The sequence below is a fragment of the Eublepharis macularius genome, chromosome 5 (assembly GCF_028583425.1).
Source record: "Eublepharis macularius isolate TG4126 chromosome 5, MPM_Emac_v1.0, whole genome shotgun sequence".
Lineage (NCBI taxonomy): Eukaryota > Metazoa > Chordata > Lepidosauria > Squamata > Eublepharidae > Eublepharis > Eublepharis macularius.
Window position 1 is genome coordinate 48,965,357 of NC_072794.1, and position 24,844 is coordinate 48,990,200.

A 24,844-nucleotide genomic window follows, 5' to 3' on the forward strand; every position below is an offset into this window, starting at 1 on the left:
CTCTGAAATTAATTCCTTATCCTTATCCTTGGATGAAGGTAGTGTAGGTGATCCATACATGCAGCAGAATCAACTATTATTTTAAATTCAGTGACTCCTGAAACAGAAACACAGCAGAATTATTCATCTGAAAGGTTGCCCACTGTGTTTTTGCATGAGTCACAAAATTCTGAAGACAGGTAAGAGACAAGGGAGAAATGGGTGGGAGGAACCTCAGCAGAACATTAATAGAACCGTGTCTGAAGTTCAACTTGCAAGGTGTTAACCCTAACTGCTGTTGCCCAGACCTTTGGATCCTACTTGTTTATATTTACTACTAAACTATACATACATTGTAAAGATTTTTCCTCACAAATATGAAAAAACTCTACAGATAAAGGAGGTTCCAACCCACCACTATTCACACACACACACAAAATCCAAGTTATCTTGAGGATCTGAGTGGTAATCCAAATGGAATCAAAAAGCAGGAAAAAAACAGAAAGAATCATAATACATAACTATTTGTTGTCGCTAGAATAAATATCTACGCCAAGAACACTTTAGCATTTACGCAAATACACTTTTTTGTCGAGGATACTAGTGAAAAGGAAAGGAAGTGACCATACATGAAATCATTCCTTCTGAACAGGCAGGCAGATGGAGAGAAATCCCAAGCTGTTTCCCCTTTTTGTCTTCAGGGCATTTTTGGAATTTCCTTCAGGAAGTAAAACACTGTGACCTAAAACCCTTCTTGCAGTCAGGCAGCCCAGTTTCCCATCATAAACGTTACAGAAGCATGACACACAGCCTAAGAAGGTGAGGGTTATCTTTGCAACCTAATGGCATCCTGTATATTTTAGTAAAATTCCAAGGCATTACCTAGAGAGATGGAAAGAGAGGAAATGGGACAAGCAACACATGGGAGAGATACAAGAACAAGCCATCAGAGTACTGAATCATGGAATAAATCAAGAGCAGCAGATTAATTCCAGCTTTCCTGCCTGCTGGCAAATCTCAAAGTTCACAGACATGTATTTTTAAAGACTTGCATACAATGAAGCTGCTGCTCGGGCTATCAGGAATTGTTCAAGTTAACCAGACAAATGACAATTACTGGCTGTTGTTCCATGATAATTTTCGCTATGGGTAAGCCAAGCAGATTTAACATAAAAAACAGAAGCCTTCATGCTATAGTGGAGTAAATAAAGCAAAGGGGAAAATCTTCCCTAAAATTAGAATGTCACATACACACACAGTTGTGAAGAAGCATGTCCCCTTTCATTTTCTAGCCGAGGAGCACATAAAAAAAAAAAACCTATGTTGAGAAAAGACATTGAAGCAACAATACTTTCTCATCCAACCTACTACAGAGCAGAAGTCCCGCCACCCCATGAATTAGCTACTGAGGCTGCAGGAATGGAGAACGCTTATTAGTACAATCATCCACAAAAATTAAACCTCGCTGCACACTGAAAACTAGCAGGCAAGAGAGCAAAGTTCTCCGAGTTCTTTCCTGTGGCTCTTATTTTCAACATGCAGGAAATATATTCCACAGGGTACTGCAATCTGGTGTCCAACAGACCAGGAAAAAATTCTGCAGCATGTATAGATCAGCTGTTAGGGATATGTTATATATTTTGAGAATAATGGATCTCATTAGAGAGCCCTTGCACCAATTAATATACTTTTTAAAAGTTGCAATATTTTTTAGCTAGTGTGCATTTTTATAACTGCAAAAAGAAAATATATTAAATTTCATTTACTCCAAAGTAACTGCGTATATGACATAGTGTTCTGTGCTCAGCAAAGTAAACAGGTACTTGTACATGTACATGTTTTTTTCTCAGATGAAACATCTCTGTAATGGCCCCACCTTATGGAACAGCCTCCCTGAAGAAGTTTGGAAAGCTCCCACTCTCCAGGCTTTCTTCAAACTCTGGAAAACCAAATTATTCAGGGCTTTTTTATATTATATACATGATAGGAAAGTTAAAAGAGATGCTTCAATAAAGGGATAGGAAATGTAGACTATACCACTGTGCACTGACTGTTACTGTGGTTTATCAGGTCATGACAAATCGCTTGTGTTTTGCGTCAACAGTGTTTCAGCTCTGTATCAGATTTCTTCGTGTTTTCAAATTTCTGTAATCTATACCCCTATTGTATTGTGTATTGAATGTCCCAGTTGTTGATCGTATTGAATTACTCTGTGCAATCCAAGTTGAGTCTTGGAGAAAAAAGTGGACTATAAATAATGTAAATACATTTATTTATAAATAAAACAATCAAACAATATTAATGAACATCATTCCCTTTATCTTCTTTTTCCCTTGCCATCCATTTATAAGTTTCCTGTACTAATACACAGATAGCCTTCTTCTGTATTTAACAAGGTGAAACAGCCATGTGAGAAGCTGAGCATGTAGCAGAAAGGGATACATAGCACAGGTACTACTCAGCATCTGGGTAGTCAACATCCACAATTAGGAAAAATGGCCTGCTGTCTTGCTATGTTTACATTGCAAAAAGCAGTGTTATTTGTTTAGAGCATTTTGATGACCACTTTTTATACAACCTAATTACCACATATTAGTGATTCCGGGGCATAATCATGAGTTTATTTATTTCTTCTATACCATACTTTTGTCCCCAAGGGGGACCCAAAACGGCTTACACAATTCTCCTCCATTTTATCCTCACAACAAGCCTGTGAGGTGGGTTAGCCAAGGTTACCAAGCAAGTGTTCATGGCAGAGTGGGGATTCTAACCTGGGTCTCCCAGACCTAGTGCAACACTCTAGTCAGTACACCCTGTTGGCTCCCATACACATCCCTGCTCCCTCCTAAATGGCTCCTCCAGTAGCCAAGTGACGCATCCAAATATATTGCCAAATCAAACTACATCTGAAGTCCTCCTCATAACCAAATCTGCCAGTGATCGAAATGGAAGGGCACCCTAATATTTTTACGTTATTTATACTCCACTTTTCTTACTGAGACTCAAGTCAAATTACGCTGTGCAAGTCAATGCAATCAATGGCTGGGACATTCAACAAACAATACAACAGGAATTCGAAATAAGCAGAAATCTGATATTAACGAAAACCCACGCTGATTGCTGAACTTAAAAATTGTAATTTCCAGAAATGACAGCGGAGGGAGAGGCAGCAAGGCAGAGTGCAACTTGGCTTAATTCCACGTAAAAGAATTAGTAAATTTCTTCCAAAGATCATCCTGATAAGCCTTTCTGAACAGAACACTTTTACTTTCTGCTGAACATTGCACAACAGCAGTAGCTTGGCAAGAGGTCCCTCGATTCTCCTCAAGCAGTTATGTCATTTGCTTGCTATTCCATTCATGCTTCTGGTACTGCACTGACTGCCTGTAAATGCACACATATTTTCTGCATATTCCCTGAAGGGGAATGCTGAAGAAAAAGGCACTGGAGGCACTGCAAGATGTGTTGGTTTGTACCTTCTGGAAAGCAGATTATTACAGAGGGGTACAGGCAAGTATTTCCCCTCCCTCAAGGAAAGTCAGGGTCAGAACAGAAGAGATATCACATCCTTCCTTATAACAGTTCTCTAAATGAGAGGTAAGAATCAAAATCTGAGATCCCTTGTTACTTTTATTTTCAGGTAAGAGCAGTGAAGGTGATTCCCTACTGCATACCCCCACACCCAACAGCTGCTATTAGCTGCGGTAGGGATTTAAAAAAGGAGAGGCATACAGGAAGCATGGTGTATAGGTCTATTTTAAAGCAAAAGCAGAGCAGATGGAGGAGGGCACTGAAACCCTGTCTCCCCCACCTTCAGTTATTTCTAAATTGCTCATAAATTACAACGGGATAACTAGGGAGGGCAGATTTAGCAGCCCTCAGCCACATGCTCCGATTTTGTTGGAAAACTAGCATCCTGCCAAAGAATCCTAGGAAGGAGGAATAACTCACATGCCAATATTAATTGTACCTCCCTGTGATGCAATTCAAATACAAGGGTCTTCATTGCTCACAAAATGGGGGTGGTCTCAGTTATTTGCCTGATTTTTGGCAGGGCAGATTCCCTGGGTGAAGGGTACTGTCCCCTAAGAAATCCATACCAGTTGGTTGTTGTTGGTGAGTTAAATCAGAAGCATGTTTTCCACTGAAGCCCATGGAGACAAAAAACAAATGCAGCAACCATGTTAATGCCTTTAATACAGATCACAAAGAATCTGAATAAATTTTTTTGAAATGAAAATAACTTCAGTGCACATCCCAAATGAATAATTCTGTCACTCACACATCGTTCTTGTGCTACTCTTCACTAATACAGGCTATGCATCTTCCTGTATCAGTGTTGTTAGGTCACAACCAAACTGCACCTCTTGCACTGTCCATTCCAGAATCTTGTCAGGTATCCTTATCTGTTGCAGGGCAAAATTGCTTGTTTCCAGTAGAGGGGGAGGGACAAGGGGGAGCAATGGGAGGCACAGCTGTGGCAAGCTGTCTTGTAGAAGGAAACTGGGGAAGGCAAAGCAAAGTTCATTATGTACAGATACATTGGCAAATTTTGACCCGTGTACTGACAATAAAAATAATGACAAGGTTTTCAGTGACTTTTCCAAGTGGTTGGTTGTATTATATGCATGGATAAAAATGTAATGGCCAAAAAAGGTCACAGAACATGTACAAAAAACCCCAAACACAGTTTATTAATGTTTAGAAGTCAATAAAGCTATGTGCAAATTGTACAACGGTGAAACATTTTAAATACTATTTGTTTTTTTAAAAAAGAATTGCACTGAAAATACTAAACACGGTATCAGCCATCTTACAAAACCACCGATTCTAAATCCAACCAATATTTATACATTAATAAGTTGGTTTCAGCAATCCTGCACAGTCTTACCATACTAATGCTCTAGGTCATTTGGGGATTTAGAAGCCGTAAGTGGGTTGTGACCCGACTTTAGAAGGGGTTGCCCCAATGGTGCAGCCGCCACCACCATTTTCTTTTTTTGTTTTGTTCAGCTCCCTCTCACACACCCAGATGTGCATGAAAGGAAAACCAGACACAAAGGAGGCATGCGGGCTAGTATTCTTCTGTAGCAGAGGTGACTGGGGGGTGAGAATCAAAGCTGTTTCCACCCCTCCTTGGCAAGTGAACCAGCTGAAATTACTCTCCAACACCACTGTTAAAAGTTACATTACCTCCGCTGTTCTGCTTTGCAGCTTGTTACCCTAAACACATATTTTAATTTGGACCAATTTCTCAGTTTGGGTGAAAGGTGGCTCCCAAGTCTAAAGTTTGAAGACTACTGCTTTGAATGCAGCACAGCCACTAGGCTTGTTGAGTTATACACATTGTACACATTCAACCCAGTTATCTGAAGTTAGAAAAAATACTTTGTACATATATACACAACAGAGAATTGCAGAATTTATGCCATAAAAGTTACATTCAATTAACACAAAGAATATTTCATGTGGGAAATAAAACTCCTAATCATAATGAACATTCTAGGACATGGGGGGGTCCCTCCTTTCTGAGCCTTTAGGCAGCTTTGGGAAGCTGACAAAGGTTAGTGGGCAGAACCACAAAATGGCAGTTGCAGGAGGTGGTGCCAGCCGTGAAATGGAAGGGAGTAAGGTTACACAGAACTAATAGTAAGTCTTCAACCTCTCAGACAGAAGCTGGTTAAAGAGGATGCCTTTCAAAATGAATATACTGTTTTAAAATGGGGAGGTTTTTTTGCATATACACAGCTTACCTTCAGTCACACAGTGAAGATCCTTGTGCTGTGGGGCAGCTGCGGCCAAAGCAACAGTTAAAAATCTGCACAGCCAATCAGAAGCCCTGCAGGGCAAAAGTCCTATCTGGCCTGGCCCAGTTTTTAAACACACTTGGTGGGCACCGTGAAAGGTGTTGGCAGGCACCATGGTGCCCATAGATGCCACCTTGGGGACTCCTGTTTTAGGATATAAAAAGAATGCAGATTGTGGTATAGTAGCAGAAGGTGCATTGTTGGCTTTGACTGTAAAAAGACCCATATTCCTATCGTTTTTCAACCATAGAGGCCTCCAGGAGCCTTACAATGAAATCCTAGGATTTAGGAATCCACTGTTAGTCTCTGTCACCCAGTGATAAGAGTCTAAACTGGGTCACAAGATTATTGCATGGGTAAGTAGGATGGTGGTTGTTGCATGCTGAAGTGCCATATTGAGTGCAGCATGTTTGTCAGTTCATCTCCAAAGTGCCAATGACATAGTTCTGAACACCCCCTACCATTAGATTCAGTAAGGTTCAGTTAAATCAGTTGGCATGAGGCTGGAGTCCTCAATCTCCCTGTCCAGTACTCACTGGCCCTCTACAGAAAGTTAAATGCCAAGATGCCATTTGCACCCTGACCAACCTTGAGGCACATTTTCTTTATACTGCCCCAAATACCTTGACATGTTTGCTCTCCTTGCTGTGCAGTAAACAAGATAGAGAGGTGGGCTGTCATTTACTATGGCAAGACCTCTCTTTCAGGGATTGCCAACATTCACATTTGGCTTGGAGGTGGGCAGGGGACTAAAGATGCTCTCCACTCAGACCTTCACCCAACAGGTATCCATTCATCAGTGTTCCATCATGCAGAGTTACTTAAGAGATCTCATGACTAAATCCTGACCCAACTCTAAGTTGCCTCAGTGCAAAGACAAAAATAAGACACAAGCTTCCAGGGAGGAAATGTTACCGGATCACGATCCCCCCCCCCCCCCGCATTGCCATACACTGCGTCCAAGTAAGCCTGGCCGCTTTCCCTGCTCAGACGGATCCCACTGCCTTTTTATCACACAGCCCTTCTCATTCTGGCTTGCAGACAAGTGAGCCAAACTGTTCCCGTGTGTCTGATGTCAAGGTGCTCATGCCTCATCTCTTAAGAGGACGACGTGACATTACCCGAAGACATCATAGTCTCTGGAGCGTCGCCCTCATCTTTCTGTGGGTGGGAGGAATTATCAGACCTACTGCGGCTGAACTCAATCCCTCCAATGATGGGTCTCTTGAATTTGGTCCCAGAGTCCGTGACGGGACACTTACAGCAGCATACAATCTTGATAAAGGCCCTCCGCATCTCTTTGCTGGTCAGTGTATAGATGATAGGATTTGTAGCAGAGTTGAGAACTGCCAGAACTAAGAAATATTCAGCCTGGAGGAGGATTGGGCAGGACCGGACTTTGCACCTCACATCCAGCAAAAGCAGTATGAACAAGGGAGACCAACAGACAATAAACACACTTAAAACAATGATCACTGTCTTAAGCAGAGCCAGAGACTTCTCTGAACTCCTGGTGGCTTTAACAGTGTTCTTCCGAAAGGTCAGCCTACGGCTCCTAGTCCTCACCAAGATGTAGATTCTGCAGTAGAGGACCACAATGGACAGCAGGAGGCCAGTGAACACTGAGGTGCAGAAGAGAATATAATGCTTATGGTAGAGGGGCAACACAATGGAACAGCTTGGTAAGATGTTGATGCAGTTCCACCCCATAATAGGGAGACCCCCTAGAATCACTGAGATGACCCAAACGGCACTGATCAGTAGGAAAGAACGGAAACTGTTGCTGCCATTGTGGAGTTTCATTTTCAGCATTGTAATATACCTTTCAATGGCAATAGCCAGGAGACTGAACACAGAAGCTGACAGTGCCACAAACATGCTCCCTTCCCTAAGAAACCACTGAGCAGGGGTGAGGGTGTAGGTCTTGCTCCCAGACAATAAAATGTTGGCCGTGTAAGCCACCCCAGCCAGCAAATCCGAAAGGGCCAAGTTACCAATGAAATAGTACATAGGTCTGTGGAACTTCTTGGTTTTCCAGATGGTCAGCAGGACAAAGATGTTCTCAACAATAATGAAGCAGCAAATGATGATGAAGACCACCGAAGATGCTTTGATCCCACTCTCTGCTTTCTCATTCAACTTCCCTGTGAAGTTGTAATGCCTGACAATGATGTCATAGTTGACATAGTCATTGACACTGTTAAGGACCTTCACATGGGGGTCCCTGGTAAAGTCCATGGTTCCAGCCTTGGTGGTTGTGCTCCAGCCAGCTGCCTCAAGTGGCAAGGTAGAGCAGGAGCTTCAACAGCTGCCCTCGTTGCACCACCCAAATATCTTCGGCTCCAACATCGAGCACCTTCTGAGCAGCCTCAGAAGCCACGGCCCTTAAAAACAGGAGACAAGGGCAATGCAAAAGTTAATTTGAGCATAACATTGTAGTTTACTGTAAATCCTAAACCAATATTCAGAGTTCAAACATGAAATCCTGAATGTTCACTATGTATTATACATATCTCTGATTACACCAATGACAGAAATACAGCTTTTCATGATTTGTTGAACAGCATCCAGCATCAGCAGAAACTAGAAAAATTTGAGACAGTGTCACCTATCTGGATAGCCCAGATGACAATGTGAATGAAAACATCATGAGTCTTAATTTCACTGGTCTAACACTGGAGGAGTTGTGGACCAATAGCCTGATACATCAATAGCCTGAACATCAAACTAGAATATGGGAGACTCAGGTTCAAATCCCCAGTCTGTCACACAAACTTACTGGGTGACTTTGGACCAATCACTTTCTCAGAGTGTTGTTCTGAAGATAAAACCAAGAAGGAAACAATATTGCAAGTTGCTTTGAATCCCCACCAGGGAGAAAATAGGAATATAAACATTAACTAATTAAATTAAACCTAAATATATACCCAAAAAATCCATGACTTTTCAAAATGCACAAGAAAGAGAGAAGTAGGAATTGCATAGAACTTCTGGATTTTGAATGCTGTAAAATATCTCCACTTAATCCCACACAAAGCCAAAGCTCATTTTATAGACTGAATAATGTCAAGTTCTTAATGCAAAAAACAACCTGCTGTTTAGATGGTTCTTGCTGTAGAAGGAAAGTGGCTCGTTTGTTCTGCATATGCAAAAAAGTAAAATTTGCATTAGAATTGCTTTGTAGGAAAGACCTCATTATTTCCCATTATTAAATGAGAACCTGAACAGGTTCCAAGGCTCCGTAACTGGTAAACAGGAAAATTGCTCCAGTTCAGACCAGAACAACGGCAAATGCCTTTGGCTGCGATCTTAGGAGCAAAAAAAAGTTTTGGGTCCCATTGACATGATGGAGATTTATGCGGCTTGTAACTTGTGTCCTATACACACAATCAAAGGCTGCAAATCCTAAACTGCCCAGAATGGAACAGAGAGCAATATGCTTGCAAGAGGTACTATGTATCTTGCGATGCTGAATAAAGTCATTAACCATTGAGGAAACCAAGTTAAGACTTCTTCAGCTATCTAGGAATGGAGGTTTATTTCCCAGCCTTCATCCCAGGAGTTCAAGGCTGCAGTTTGGAAATTAAGCTGAATGGGAGTGATTTAGCCTAAGATGCCTTTGTGAGTGCCAAATCACATTGTACATGCAGGTACAAAACACACCAGAAATGAAATAGCAGACACATGCACATGACCTGGCTAAGTGTAAATGACTGCTCTGTGTTAAACATGGAGATCCAGGTGAATGGGAAAGGACTGGATTCCCAGGCTGCCACACACATTCTGAAACCAAGTTTCAGAAGTAAAGTCCAAGCTGGGCTACAAGTCTAGGGTCCTCACCTTCAGTGTCACACGGCACTAGAATGGCAGATACCTAATGAGCGACGAGGATGATCAGGGGTCTAGAGACTGAGCCCTACGAGGAAAGGCTGAGGGCCTTGGGAATGTTTAGTTTGGAGGAGGTTGAGGGGGGACATGATTGCTCTCTTTAAACATTTGAAAGGCTGTCATTTGGAGGAGGGCAAGGAGCTGTTCCAGTTGGCAGCAGAGGGTAGGACCCGAAGCAATAGGCTTAAATTACATGCACAAAGGTACCGGCTGGATATTAGGAAAAACTTTTTCAAAGTCAGAGTAGTTCAAAAGTGGAACCAGCTGCCTAGGGAGGTGGCGAGCTCCCCCTCACTGGCAGTTTTCAAGAAGAGGCTGGATGAATACTTGTCAAAGATGCTTTAGGCTGATCCTGCACTGGGCAGGGGGTTGGACTAGATGGTCTGTATGGCCCCTTCCAACTCTATGATTCTATGATAATAACGGTAAATTCAGAAAAAAAGGGCTCTAGCCTAGGCAAGAATCACAGAAACAATACAACTGAAAGACCTGAAGACCACTGATCTAGTTAGCAAAACCCTTGCAACAGACTATGAGCTTATCCAGCTCAGAAAGGAACATGACTATTTTTTGTCATAAGTGCCGAGGACAAAAAGATTCAAGCAAGCGGTTCTTTAATGCAAGGCGGCAAAAGAACCAGCTAACAAGAACCAGCCCAACTTCTTTCTGACCCAATATATTGCAACTCAGAGTTCTGAACAAAGCTCCTGTCTCTTGATCCTCCAATAAGCTTGGTGGTGGAGAGTACCATCAATTCATAGCTGACTTGTAGTGACCCCTGCTGGGGCTTTCAAGGCAAGAGACTAATAGAAGTGGTTTGCCAGTGCCTGCCTCTGCATAGCAACCCTGGTCTTTGTTGGAGGTCTCCCATCCAGTTATTAACCAAGGCTAACTCTGCTTAGCTTCTGAGATCTTGCATGGCTCATATATCCCTTCCTTCCTTTTCAAGCTGTGCTCACCTTGGCTTTCCCTTACAAGAAGGGCAACATGTCTGTAAAGGGAAACCAAGCCCAGCACCAAATTAATGCTACTGAATCATGTTCAGACACAACTTTCTTCTCAGGTATCATCCAACTTGGGAGGTGACAAGTAGGTTCAGGCAACTCTGATGGGAATGATCCATGCAGAAAACTTGCATAGCCTTTCATCACCTGTATTTCTCTCTGAATATGCTATCACTAGTTCTGGGCATTAAAAAAACCCCTAACCCTAGAAAATCTTCATCTCCCAAGTTCTCCTGTGCTCTCCACACAAACAGGGAAAATATCTGCATTCCATTTCATTATTTGCATTAGATTCTCATCTTCATCCTCAAACTTACTCCATGGAGGTTCAAGATCTCAGTCCAATAGCACCTTAATGACCAACTAGATTTCTAACGTGCCTTGGAAACCTAGTTGGTTTTGTAAGGTGCTAATGGACCTCTTTGACTGCAGACCAACACAGCTACCCACCTGAAGCACCATGTATGTGTAAAAAACGCTCCTGGATCTCTGAAGCATCATGGGATCCATATTTGGACCAGCTTTCAGAAATCACTCACCACAGGAAAATATTTATATCAGTTCAAGCATTCAGTTGTTAGTTATCATCAACCACACGGGAAACGACTATTCTGCATCTGCAACATTTCAGCGAAATCGGCTACTCTAGATAAACTTTATGCCATACCCCATTATCGAGTCCGGGTGAAACACTGCTTTCCCCCCTTGACAACTTGTCAACAACAGGCACGTCCTTTCCAAAACAGCGATGTGGCAAAGTTCAAAATCACTGCTAATTTTAAAGGCAATTCCTCGAATCCTCAAAGAGCGTACCCATCAAGGAGTTACAGCTCCTCGCCAAGCACAGCACACGTGTTTAAAGTATTCGCTCCTTACACTCGAGGAGTGCACCTAAAGCGATAACGTGCAGAATTCTCTGGCTACGAGTTTCCCGCCGAAGCCCCTTCCCCAGTTCTTACCTCGCGGAGGCAGGAAGCGTCTCTCAAGAGCACCGCATAGTCCCGGCTTCACATCTTGCTACCACACTTGCATAACAAAGCCTTCGTAGTTCATTTAAACCGTTTCCTCTCGCCACAGTGGTCTCCACCCCTCGAGTTTCCTATTCTCACCCCCCACCCCGCGCCCGGGGTCTGCTCAAGCGGCTCTCCGTTTTATTCCTGAGGAGCCTTGCGCGGAGGTCGGTCTGGGGAGGCGGCGAGGCGCGCGCGAGATTGCAAAGGCACGCAGAACAGCGCGCGAGGTGTTTGGCGCAACTCCGCGGGGCTCGTCTTGCTTAAGGGCCCGCTTGGGTGACTCTTGGGCGGGAGTCTAGTGCCGGGCGTGGCCGAGGCAGGGTTAGCACCTGTTTCCTTCTCTCCCTCCGGTGGCTGGCGAAGTTCTGTCTGGCTCGTTTGCTCCCTGGCGGGGTTTTTATGTGGGGCGGGCGCACATGGAAGGGGGAGGTGGAAGAAAGGGCACCAGCGGCTTCGAAACTGCCGGCCGGAGGGAAGGGGAGGCCCTGCCTGAGGATATTCCCCAAGTCTCTTGGCTCGCCTCGCCGCCTTTACGGTTTTCACAGTCGAGCGAAATCACCGCCTGCCGGGCCTGCGCAGCTCCTCAGAGGTCGCCTTTCACCAAAAAGGGTCTCCAGCTCTCCAAGCAGACCGTTGTTGTGCCTTTAGTCGCAGGCCCTGAGCAAACTGCATTCAAGAAAGGCGAAGGGTATCTTTGTCCCCTCCTGCCACATTTTGTGTTATGTGTGTATCTTACTTGCTTCAAAAAGAATCACGGATTTTATACATGAAAGAAATACTTGCATAGAACAGGGCAAAAGAAAATGCAGTGTGTGCAATAATAATAATTAGCACTTCTTTGAAGTGTTCAAAGTCGCAATGTAATGTGATGACATGGAAAATGTTATCCTCACATTGCAGGAGAGGGTGGGGGGAAGCTAATGAGTTCTTTGCAGGGGAGAGATTTGAACCAGTGACTCCCTGATTCCTGCATCAGCCAGAGTAGGGGAAACAGTGGAAGATCTGTAACTGGATCTATTGCTTTTTTAAAAAGTTAAAAACAGCTGCCTGGAAGAATGGAATCTACTTAACTCTCTCCCGTATGGCACTTACTGAGCCAGAGAACAAAGCACCATTGCAATGTTGGAAAGAGGCGAGAGGGGATATCTAACTCATAACTACAGGCTCACTTGCTCCTGCTCAAGTGTGTCAAAAATTGCTGCTGCCTGGAGTATGTATCATCTGTCCCACACTGGCCATCTGTGACTGAGGTAGCTTGTTGCTGAAGCATAGACAAGGGACTTCCTGGATCCTCGCTGAAATCTGGTTCCCACATGCAAGAAAGTTAGGTGGTAAGAATGATAAAATGGCAGGTAATTGAGTGTACCTTTGCAGACAGTCGGCTCTGGATTCCATCTCTGAATATCCTTTTGCATTAAAAAAGTTTTCACAGAGAGAAAACTAGCACAGCAGGGAGAAAGGTTCTACCCCCTTTCTGTTTGCTATGCTGGTTTTGTTTGTAAGGAGTTTTAACATAAGTAAGTATTCCAAAATGTGGTGCTCCATCTGTCATCTCAAGTGATACAGTCCATTCCACTACTGCAGGTTTCTGCCACCTCGTCCCCCTGTATGAATATACCAGGACAAAAAAAGAAGAGAAATTCCCAGGAAATTAATGTGTTAAATGATCCTCAGCAAGCAAGCAAGCACTGAAGGGGAAAGCAGGAGAAAAGCCACGCAGGTTGCTCAAACTGGTGTCAGATCTTTGAACAGGGATCATTCAATAGTAACTAACTTGTTGCTGGTCATGTATGGATGCTCAGAAATGGTCAAAGACTGCACCCTTTCCCCGTCTATGCAGCCAGGCTGTTGTCCACCAGCTGTACTACTAAGCTCTGAGTTATTCTAAAGCCCAGCATGGTTAGGGTGGCAGTGGTGGAAGAAGTGGGTAGTATAAAGGAATGGAACTGTTACGTTTCTCCAGTCCCAGCTATTCTCCATATTTGGAATGTGGAATTATTGTGGCATTCGATATTAGTTAATGGAAGTAGGGGATCCTTCTTTTCCTCTAAACCCATGGCCTTACCTTGCATGGAGAAGGAAGGTGGTCACCCTCACTGCCCATGAAAATTGGGGGGGGTCCTACCATTCCCACCCACAGTCTGTTTAGGAGTGTGCTGACAGCTATAACCACCAAACAAAGCATGAATGAGTGACGGTTCACAGCCAGACCCCCTAGGGCCCATGGGTCTTCAGTTGGAACCCTCGGGGGATTACAGAGTGTCGCCTGATGGGTGACAGAGGAGCATCGGGATCGTGAGGCCAAGATACGCAGTGGTGGAATGGATTTTGCCATGACTGACCCTTGCAATGATGTTTCCTATCCCCAGCTCCAGCCTTTATGTGATCAGTAAGATGATAACTCTTAATTCCCCGTCATGTGACTATGAGGTGCTTACTTATTAGATTCCATGCTGTTGTCTGGGGAGGGTAAATGATAGGCCGCAGATCAGGAAAGGTTGACCACTATGCTCTGGACTTTACCTCCTCAAAGCTAATGCAAGAAGAGATAAAAGGCCAGAATTTCTTCCTTGGCACAAAAAGTAGACCCATGGCCTCTATTCTACTCCAGGTGGAAGCCTGTATGGGTCTGTTGATCCTCATTTACATCTGGTCATCATTGTTACAAATCCACCTCCCTCCCAAATGGAGCACAGGGAAAGGAAACTGCAAGGTAGGTGGAAGTATCAAAGACTCAAGTGGTGGAAGGTGAGGCACTCTCCTTCCTAAGGAGAATATTTTGCTGAAATACCTCATATTACCTCTAGTAAACCTGCAGCAGCATCAGAAATGGCTCCCTAAAGCTGCCTTTTGTCTCCCTCTTCAGTAGCCATTCTGGACTTTCTGGAATGCACCCAGCAAAAATGTAGCATTACTACTTGATTGAACTGAAAGTTCCAGTTTTATACTTTTATTCTCTTCAACTTGCCCCAGTGGTAGAAAATTCTAGGGTAGCTTTATAGGATGCAGTTTACTGGAAATGTGTGGTATTTTGTAATATTTTCGGAAGGGTGGATGTGTTAGTTTGTTGCAGCAAAAACAACACCTCACCGTATACTTCTTGCATTGCTTGACCCTTTGACCCTGCTGTTTACAATTCTTTTTCTTAATCTTTGTGTGTGTGTTTATCATCATCAATATATCTAATTCTCAACCCCATCTGTGGATACTTAGATCCAGAAATTGGAACAATGAACAAATGGATCTTCCTATAAACCTGAGAAAAGCCCCAGACTTGCAGAAAAATATGAAATTTAAAAAATCAAGGGGGGGGGATTAACCCTCCCCCTCCAAAAATAGAAGCTGCACCTGTAGCTTTACAAACAACTCCCTCAGTGGCTGTTGTTAAGTAACCACAACAGTATTGTCAGCCTATAAGTCTTAGTTTCTGTCAGTAAAAGGCAGGGGAAGGGAACGGGGATATTTCCAGGGCCGTTTTGTCCTTTGAACCACACAGGATAGTTGTGAGGATAAAATGGAGGAAAGGAGAATGCTCTAAGCTGCTTTTGGTTCTCATTTTGGAGAAAGGCAGGATATAAATGAAGTAAATAATAAATCTAGTTGAAGATAGCAGACAGATAAAGGGTAGGTTCACTGGTGAGGGAGAGAAGGAAGCAGGGAAGGAAGAAGAGAAAGGTGAGGGTATGAGGGTTGCTAGGAGGTATGAAAGAGGAAATAATTTGGGGAAGGGGGTACAAAGAGAAGTGAGGTACCCCTCAGCAGTCCCTGCAGGTTCCTCGCTGTGCAACTGCACCATGGCTTCCCCAGGCAGAGACCGCCAGAGGGAGGGAAGGAGGGAAAGCTGAAGACAGGGCCAGATAGGTAGGGGGAGGGAAGGAAGCAGGAAAAAGGAGGAGGCTATGGGGGCTTCGGGGGAAAGGAAAGAAATGGGGGCTTCTGGGGGAGGGGTAATCAGATCCCCTCCACAAATCCTTGTGGGTCCCTGCTTTTTTGTATGTCTGTACACATCTGTCAAGAACCCACTACAGGCGTTTGAGAAAGTGGGCTCCAGTCTATATCAGCTGATACTAGAATAAAAATGTGTTAAATTTTTAAGGTGCCAGTGATTGCTCTTCATTTTTGTACTATCTGTTATTTACAAACAGATCATGGATTGTGTAGGTGAGAAGCAAAGCAGCAGGGATTACTCATTCTCAAGTAGCTTCAATCAGTCAACCAACTGTTCCTTTAATTCTCTGTCTAATTTTTAGATTAAAAGGTCAAGAAGACTGATGAGCTCCAGGGACATCCCTGATTGGACCTCCCAACATTTATGAAATGTGCATTCCAGGTATGCCCGCAAATGGGAGAGGATGTTGAATCCTTCCATGGCCATATAGTTCTCCCACCACTGCTAATGGCCTTGAAAGAAAAAAATGGGCATCTGCCTTTCCCCACTTCTGAGCGCTTAACTTAACCAACCCCCTGCCCTCCAATCCCCATCAGGTCCCTGGCATGGGTGATGTTAGAAAGAACGAATGAGTAAAAGAAAGCCCTGCTGGGAACTCAGTAATTGAGCCCCAGGATAAAGGGAGAGTAATTGCGACAGACAAAACTCTCTACTTCCTATCCCAAAGTACACCTGCACACTCCTCAAATTTACATTTGAAATATGGTGGGAGATGTGTGATCTTTGTCTCATCTAGTTTCACCCAAAGGCTAGTGTGACTGGCCATACATGACCAGTAAAGCAATCACCCTTATGTTCACCATCAACCATCAGGGTAGCTAAGAAACTAGGAAGGCGCAACATCTCATCACTTGGCACAACAGACTAGCACAACCACATGCTCGTAATATCACACGGGATTCTGCTGGAAACATCTGTTCCGTTAAATGGTCAGGCTGTCCTGTGAATGTTTCTTGACAGTTAGCATTATCAAAAAAGTGCAAGACCGTGTATTGATTATGTTTTTATTTTTTCCCCTAACAATCCAGTATCAATTGCCTCCACACCCCTTTCTGAATGACTCAGATAAGACTGCAGTGGCAAATACGTATCAGCTCTGGACCACAAATACTTGTGTTTTGACTAGTCATATGAAGAACACAATAAGGGAACCGTTAAAGTGCAACCGTCAGAGAGAAGGCTTGGAGAATGACACACTGATCTGAGCTTTACATACATACCCCTGTGGCTACTGCCTCACAATCACAGGCAGCACATTTTAACCTGGAGCCTTATTTAATTCAGCTAATTTATAGACTACTGAAAGGAAGTGAGCTAACAGGCTTTGAAAACAAACAACATGTTCCTTTCTTTCTGAAACGTATGTATCCTGCTTTGACGAGACGGTATGTCAGAGTAATTAGAGGAGATGGAATGATTTTAAAAAAATGGTAATGGAGTATAGATTTAAATTTTAGATACTTGCCTAAAATTTAACCTGTGATTATGACTTGAAAAAAAATGAAGCTACATTTATCTGGATGAAGGCAAATGGCATTAAATACTCCTGTAGAAGTAACTGCAAGAGAAAGTAGGCATCTTTTACTATGAATAGTTTGCAAATTCTGTATGAGTATATAAATATGCTGAATTACATTAATCTAATTGGTTTCAATGGCTTTTGGATAACTCTGCATAGGTCTCCAGTATAACTCATGCAACTTTTAATCCAGAGAGGGTTTTAACTCCTTTTTAAATAGCATACCCATTTCCAAGATTCCACAGAGAGTACAGACGTATTACAGAATGCAGAACTAAGACTACTTCTAGGTTATCTTCACTAAAATTAACTTTGGTATACATGATCCTCCTGGGCGAAAAGAGCTTAGGTATTTTTGTTTTTCAAGTCTTAAGTGGGAAGTTCTATGTAACCTCTTTGGAAGTACCTAATGCTGTTATGGTTGTGTGAAAGCATTCTTAGTGAGAGATAAGAGTTAAGATTTGATTACAGCTTTGTAGTAATTGTATTGTCGAAGGCTTCTCCGGCCGGAGAACGATGGTTGTTGTGGGTTTTCCGGAAAACAGCCCGGAAAACCCACAACCACCTTTGTAGTAATTGTTTGTATGAACTTGGCCGTCAGTTCCATAGAGGCCTAAGTGAGGAGGGCAGCCTCATTTCTGATTCTCTTAGCAAGGCTTGGGTGGGGACATTTCCTGCATGCTCAAATTCAGATTTGCCATGGTGCAGCCTAAAAAGAAGTCCTCTCTTCTGCTCATATCCATGTGCCTGTGGGCGGGGGCATCCCTACATGCTGGAAACTCTCTTCTCTCATTAAAGATGTATGGGGATTGTCGTTTTTCACCAGTGTGGGAAAGTCATTCTTCACATGCTTGGCAGTCCACCTTTTTTATTTTCTTATATGCTCTCAAGGTTGTTTCCCAGCTTCCCGGCAGAGCCAGTAATAGATGAAAGGCAGGATAACATTCTTTGAATCATGGCATCACAGTCTTGAATCACAGTATCTGCCCCCCTTCCCCGTGTATCCAAACTATATGTGACAGCAGCAGACCCACATCTTCAAATACAGGTCTCTTGGACCAAAGGTAGGCAATGAACCCAGGTCACAAAACCCTTTCCCCGCTTTACCCTCCCCAGTTCCTTTCTCCAGTCTCTCTGTTTTGAGCAGTTCCATACTCCACAATACCACTTCACTTATAGATTTAGTCATCTGAGCCATGACAGGCAAAACCACACTTATTCCTTAAACAAAAGAAGTAAAGAAAAAGACCCCTCAGAGCTGGTTCTGGAACCACCATGACTTAGATGTGGTCATTCCACAGGGAACTTGGATACTTAAAGTTGCTCAGAAGAGGAAGAGTTCAGAGAACTGCAAGGCGTCACTTGGAAAAACAGAAATGTGAACTGGGACCACTGTGGTGTTATACTAAAATGATGGCATATTTGAAGCGGTTACATGAAATATTCAGTAAATTCACTCTGTATAGTCAGCAGAAAAATTGAAATTTGCATCTATTTATAGAAATGTAAAATCAACGTTATACATGTCAACATCATCCTTCAATTGTACAATGGATCTCAAGAGATTTGTTGAGTTTGTTCAACAGCTGTTATACCACTAAATGCTGAAGCACCACGTACTATCGAAAAAGAGCCACCACATGTCTCCACCAGTTCAAACACTTGTTTCTTCATGATGCAGCCTGTTAGGGGAAAGGCTCCCAGTAGCAGTAGTGGGTGTGGGCCCTCAAACCAATCACAGACAGCACACAATTCAAGGTCACCTTCTACCCATCCACCTGCCCACCATTATCTCTCAGTCATCTTCCCAGCATCTTGCTTGTTTTTTGCCAGAGGAAATAAGGGTATCAGGAAAGAGATGCCCTTCTACCCTTTAGCAAAATATAGCATAGTGAGGTGCTGCCCTGCCCTGACAGAAATGGTGGTAACTGCTGTGTCTCTCCTTGCCTGAATTATGGTGCAGAGCATGATACTGAGGTATAAATGCTTGTAGCAGGGTTGGGATTGTGCACCTCCTATAGTCACTGAGAAACTTTTTTCTTAGATATTTGTTAAAAGGCAAATATCTGAATCCTGGCTGAATGTACCTGTTGGGTTGGATCCAGAGGTAACTGGCCACAAAGGAGGGGGCGGGGTCTCCTCAGAAGAACATAATTTTCCTGCCTTCCCCCCTCCCACTGCAACCATGTGAACTTCCTAAAATAATGCTTCTGGGACACAAGGAATCCTCAGGAATAGCAGGAATGGGTGAATTGAGATCCACAATAGGAGAAGGGAAAGTAAAAAAAACCCTTTCTTTCTGCTGGTGGAAAATTGTTTGATTGAGCTCATTGCTTTTAAGAAGAATTTTGAATAAAAAGCAAAACTATTGGTTTAAATACTTTGGTTACCCATAAAATTAAATTTCAGTGATTTAATATCATCTGGTTATAAAATAATTTTGTTACTTTTGTGCACAACCCAAGACCTTAAATTAACCAGAACTGCTAATTTCTAGTGGCAAACTCCATCTTCCTCACACAGTCCCACAATCAAATGCCTGTAAGAGGCCTTCAGTCTTCAACAATATAATTTTTATTCAGATCTGGTTGGTCTGATGAATGATTCATAACTTTTCAAAATGATATTTTAGTGAGATCTGGAGATGAGAACATTTGATTACCTAAATAATTTGTTAATAAGAGAACAAGAGGCTTGTGCATGCAGTATTCAACAACGTCATTCACTGCAACTCTTGAATGCATTAAGCAGGTTGATGGAGAAAGGCTTGGAACTGGTCAGAGATGATGGTTTGAGTAACTGACATTTGCAAGTATAATCTTTAAGACTATCCTTTCCACAATGGGTAGGTAAGATGAATCAGTTTTTTGTTGATGTTCATGGAGTCTAAAAATTCCATGTCTTCCTCTTCCAGATTAAAATCAAAGACCTGAAAAGAACAAAGAAGGAGAATGTTAATTAAAATATCCATTCATTCTTGGATGGCAGAAAGATAGTAGTTTTTACAGCATTGAAGATAGTGTGAAAGGTTGCTGCTCGTCCAACTTTTCTTCCTAGAAAAAAGTTTTGCAAATTTTTCTGTTGTTATAACATAATCATCTAGTGCCGTCAAGTCACAAGCGACCTTGCCACCCCTCAAAGGTTTTTGAAGGCAAGAAGCTCTGAGTGCCTACTAGCAGAAAGACAGGGCATAAATAAACAAGCAAAGCCCGACTAACACATCATTCACTGCTAAGGTCATTGTTTTGAAGCAAGCTTGTAACCAACCACCCCAACTATTCTAAGCAGGAAAAATTCCACTTAGGACAGCAGAATCTAACAGTGTCCTATCACAATAGAAAACTTGATGTTTGAGTTGCTGTCTTCTCTAAAGCAGACATATGGACAAGATCAATGAGGGGAAGATTAGTGCAACTAATGTCCAGGTTTCGTTGGCATTCTCCAAAAGCCAGAAGTCACACTATAACATGTCTTCACTAGTGGCAGTAGTGGCACTATATGAATTGAATCACTGTGATTCATAGTGTCATGGGCCAGTCTGGGCTCACTGAAAGTGAGGACTCCTCAGAAGGAGAGGAGCTCCGTGTAGTCAGCCCTGACTCAGCAGAAGCTGGTGATCAGGAAGAACAGCTGCTGGCTAATCACACAGCCAGCAGCTGAGCCAGCTCCAACACCACCAACACCCTCCAGCTCCAACACCGCCGGTGAAGCCCAGCCACCAGTTGTCCAAAGTCCTCAGTCAGCAGCTGAGTCAAAGGTACCAATGCTCTCCAGCTCCAACACCACTGGTGAAGCACAGCCAAGGATGCCCAAACCTCCAGCCTCACCCAGAGAGCACCGCAGACAAAAGCAGCATGTGGAGCTGCAGGAGAGGCGGCAAAGTGCATGCCTCCTAGCCAGATGCCAGCTGCTTGTTGAGAGCGATGAGGAGTGAGCATAGGATAGCTCCCAAGCAGCTGGCTGCAAGCCCAGCCTGTCTATAAAACCCAGCCACAGAAGATATGTTGTTAGAGCCCGCTTGCGGGGAGGGCGGAATACAAATTTGAAATAAATAAATAAATAAGACCAGGAGGCATGGAAGCAAATACGGCAGAATCCTGCTCTGACTGTGACCACTCTGCTGAATCTTGCCTTGCCGTGTGACCCCTAGACTGTGCCTTGATCTTGTTTCTGGATCGCCCTTACTCTGACTGGTAACTGACCTACAGACCTCCTGACTTGGCTTTCGGACTTTGTACTCACTTCTGGCTTTGGACTTGTGCTCTGACCTCAGACCAGACTTGGACAACTCTGCTTGGGCTGTCCTAGCCCATGACACACAGACTTAGAAATTATGTCTCCACAAGCAGGAATAATACTGGGAATATGCATAGGTAGGCTATTTTGTTGTTCTTCATAACAGCTGGCAGACTGCTCATTACACTTGATACAGAATGCTGTTGCCAGAATGTTGACTGGAGTGGGTTGTAGAGACTTTATCACTCCAGTCTTGTTCCACTTACATTGACTTCCAATTTGTTTAGCAGATAGACTTAGTTTTGGTCATGGAGATTACAAATCGTACTCAAGCTTCCAAAATGGTTGACTGGTGTCCAATTTATGTTACCTTTGTGCTATGGTTGTAACAATAAAGCTGATTTTAAAATTCTCATGCTGTATCCATATCACATGGATTATGAGGATCGCATTGGTCGTCAGCTGTCCCTATGAATATATGTGACTGCTGGGGGAGGGGGGATCCATTTATGGGACCTAGCTACACCACCCAATCATGTTTCCAAGGCAGCTTGAGAGCCAGAGTGATGGGGGAGAGTCTGCAGCAATATTTTTACAAAAGTAATGATAAATAAATCGTATGTTGGCCCCAGAAACCTAATTAAAGGATTCCATGTTTGTGCCATTAGCAGAGTCTATTGTTTAGCAGAGGAAGAGTGATTATAGGTGGTTGTGAGCTGGTTCTGCTAGCTGGTGTGGGTGCAGGAGAGAATATAACAAAGGATACACATGCTTATATTTAGAAAGGAAATAAGAGTTCTTTATTGTATGAATTCCATACTCTGATAGGAAAAGAGGAGAGACAGATCCTAACTATCTATCTAGTCTAAGGATGGGCATGGATGCTGGGACAAGTCCTGCATCCATGCTTGCAAGATGGAGGGAGGAAAGGTGAGAAATGTTGCCTGGAACAAAGCCAGGAAGAGAAGAGGTGAGAAAGAGGAAGTCAGGAGGAGGAAATCCTGAGAATAGCAATCTACATATCAAAGGACAGTCAAAGCAGTAAACAGAGTGCCCTGACCTCTCTATCTTTCTAACTCTTTGGTTTGTCCCCCTCTGAAACTTGAGGAAAGGGACAATGCTGAATCCTTCTCTTCCAACAAGTAATGTACGAACTGGCTCTGAAAAACATACATTTAAAAACCTTCATCTATTAGTAAGGAAGAAAAACATCCATACCATGGCTTAAGTATGTCCCATTTAAATTTGCGTTTAAAGGCTTTACCTTTAAAACAAATGTTCTAATTTCTGTTTCATGGTTCACAAGATGAAAAAAAGTCTATACAAATAAGATATTTAGACATATCAACTACAAAATGTCATTATTGCACAAAAACTTTCAGCACAGCAAACATGCTAAAAAATAGTGACTCAAAGAAAAATAAAGTAGCTCACAATGATGCTCTAATAGGCTGAAAACAGGCAAAGTTTATACTGGAAACTTGCAGTTGCAGCAGTGTCCAAGGAGTGTTGGATGCTCCCAAGCTCCCAAAATATGTGTTTTGATTGGTTTCGAACGACGGAATCAGTGTGCCCTACAAATTGCACATACAGTGACAAAGAAATGTGGCATACTCTTCTGCTTTTTCCCCTCAGTCCAGATCAATTTCAACAGTACCATTCTCTAGGAGATGAACACATACAGCACTCTGAGCCTGCTCATTTGTTTCCTCTACATTTGGAGAACCAACTGCCTCTTCCCATCACCACTGAAGCTGCATTTATATAACTATAAGTGAACGGCATTAGATTCTTCTATAAAAATTATTCAGGAGAATTTCTGACTCAAATTCCTAGAGGGCAAGTTACCATATTCTTAGATACGGAAGAAAAAAAAGAGGAAAAAAAAGAGAGTTCTGCTACTATAATCCAAGCTCATTGCTCAACCTAAAAGTCCGTATCCTGCCCCATCATTTGCTGGGCATATACAACACCACTCCACCTACATCTCCTCTACATACTTGGGTGAAATGCCAGGGCTGTATCCATGGAGGAGTGGTGTGATGTCACATAGCTCCTCCCCATTTGCTGGCTAGCCAATGTGAAGCTAGCAGTAGAAGGCCAGCCCTCCTGAGCCTCTAGCATTTAACTCTGCACCCATCCATGCTCACTCCCAATGTGCAGTGCAGAACTAGCAATTCGCTTCAGCTTCAAAATTTCTTTTGTACCATAATCCAGACTGATTAAGGGCTGGATATTTTTGTGGGTTTTTAAAAAATCTACTCTGAACAGCAAAGGTTATGAGAGGCAAAGGTTCAAGGAACTGAAGGCCACATTAGACAGGCCACAGCAGCAAAACTGACAAGGTAGATAATATTAGCAAGCACATGAGGCATCCCTTAGAGAGTAAGTAACAAAGGCATTTGCCAATTGTCCCCTTAGATCCTGGGGACAGAATCACCTTGAGGCCTATTTCACACCCCATCCAGACTTAGCAGGCTCGGAAGAGGAGGTGAATGGGAAAACTGGTCCTGGATACAGAGCAAGGGAGAAGGCTGGGCAGGAACAGGATCTCCGTCTTAAACACAAGCAGAAGTATTCAGACTGTAAGAGGTGGACTGCCTGAATTAAGCCCCCTCTGTATTTTGTAAAACACATTTTTAGTATATTTTTATCCTGTCCTTCTATTCAGGGTGTCATACTTCATTATCGTCTCATCTGTTTTATCCCCACCACCACCACCACCACGTGAGGGAGCTTAGGCCGAGAGCGTGCGACTAGCCCAGGGTCACCCAGTCAGTTTCCATGGCAGAGTAGGTATCCAAGCCTGGATCTCCCAGATCTGCATCCAACATGCGAATTGTTTTTTATGTTTTGTAATCAGCTTTTGAGTCAACAAGAAAGGCAAGTTATACATGAAGTAAAATAAATAACCACTACACCACACTGGCTCAATATATTGAATAAAGCTGTAGACATTTATGTTACCCACAAGTCTGTACCCTTCCTTCAGTTGTAGAATAGGATAGGTGTACAATAAAGGGCAGGGATGTAGCCAGGGGTCATCTCATAGAAAAAGAGCCGGAGGAACTCATTAGCATTACTCATTAGCATATGCCACGCCCCTTGCCACCACTGGAAATGTTTCATTGGCATAACTGATTTGCATATGCCACACCCCATGGCACCACTTATCCTGGCTGTTTTGGACCCAATCCTGGCCATTCAGGTCGAAACTGGGCCCGAAATGGCAAACGGGGGCTGAAAATGGCCAAAAAGGGGCCCAAAATGGTCAGGATCAGGCCGCTGCTGAGCAGGAGAGTGATCCACCACCCATCAGAGGCCTGATCCGGGCCATTTTGGCCCCAATCCAGGACAAAATGGGCCCAAAATGGCTAAGAGTCAGGAGGGCGGGGCCACCTGACATGTGACTTCTTTGGGGAACTGCCAGAACTGCATTCCTGCGCGTT

General features: G+C 43.3%; 2 protein-coding genes across 3 annotated transcripts in view; both read right to left on the bottom strand.

Annotated features, from left to right (window-relative positions):
* Positions 1 to 4,158: 4,158 nt before the first annotated feature.
* On the bottom strand, positions 4,159 to 12,051 carry S1PR1 (sphingosine-1-phosphate receptor 1). Its single transcript, XM_054979729.1, has 2 exons — positions 11,638 to 12,051; positions 4,159 to 8,170 (listed from the first exon to the last, which is right to left on the bottom strand). The coding sequence occupies exon 2, from the start codon at positions 8,022 to 8,024 to the stop codon at positions 6,885 to 6,887; it is 1,140 nt and encodes a 379-aa protein (XP_054835704.1). The 5' UTR covers positions 8,025 to 8,170; positions 11,638 to 12,051; the 3' UTR covers positions 4,159 to 6,884.
* Positions 12,052 to 18,637: 6,586 nt separating this feature from the next.
* Positions 18,638 to 24,844, bottom strand: part of LOC129331143 (uncharacterized oxidoreductase ZK1290.5-like) — a 98,187-nt gene continuing 91,980 nt past the window's right edge. The window contains exon 7 of one of the 2 annotated variants that reach the window (XM_054981522.1): positions 18,638 to 20,088. In XM_054981522.1, coding sequence (XP_054837497.1) covers positions 19,987 to 20,088 — 102 coding nt within the window. In that variant the 3' untranslated portion in view covers positions 18,638 to 19,986. The remainder of the gene's footprint in view (positions 20,089 to 24,844) is intronic. The other variant, XM_054981523.1, reaches the window with a different exon arrangement.

Coding starts and splice junctions, on each gene's coding strand:
- S1PR1 (XM_054979729.1), bottom strand. CDS start 8,024: ATGGACTTTACCAGGGACCCCCATGTGAAGGTCCTTAACAGTGTCAAT.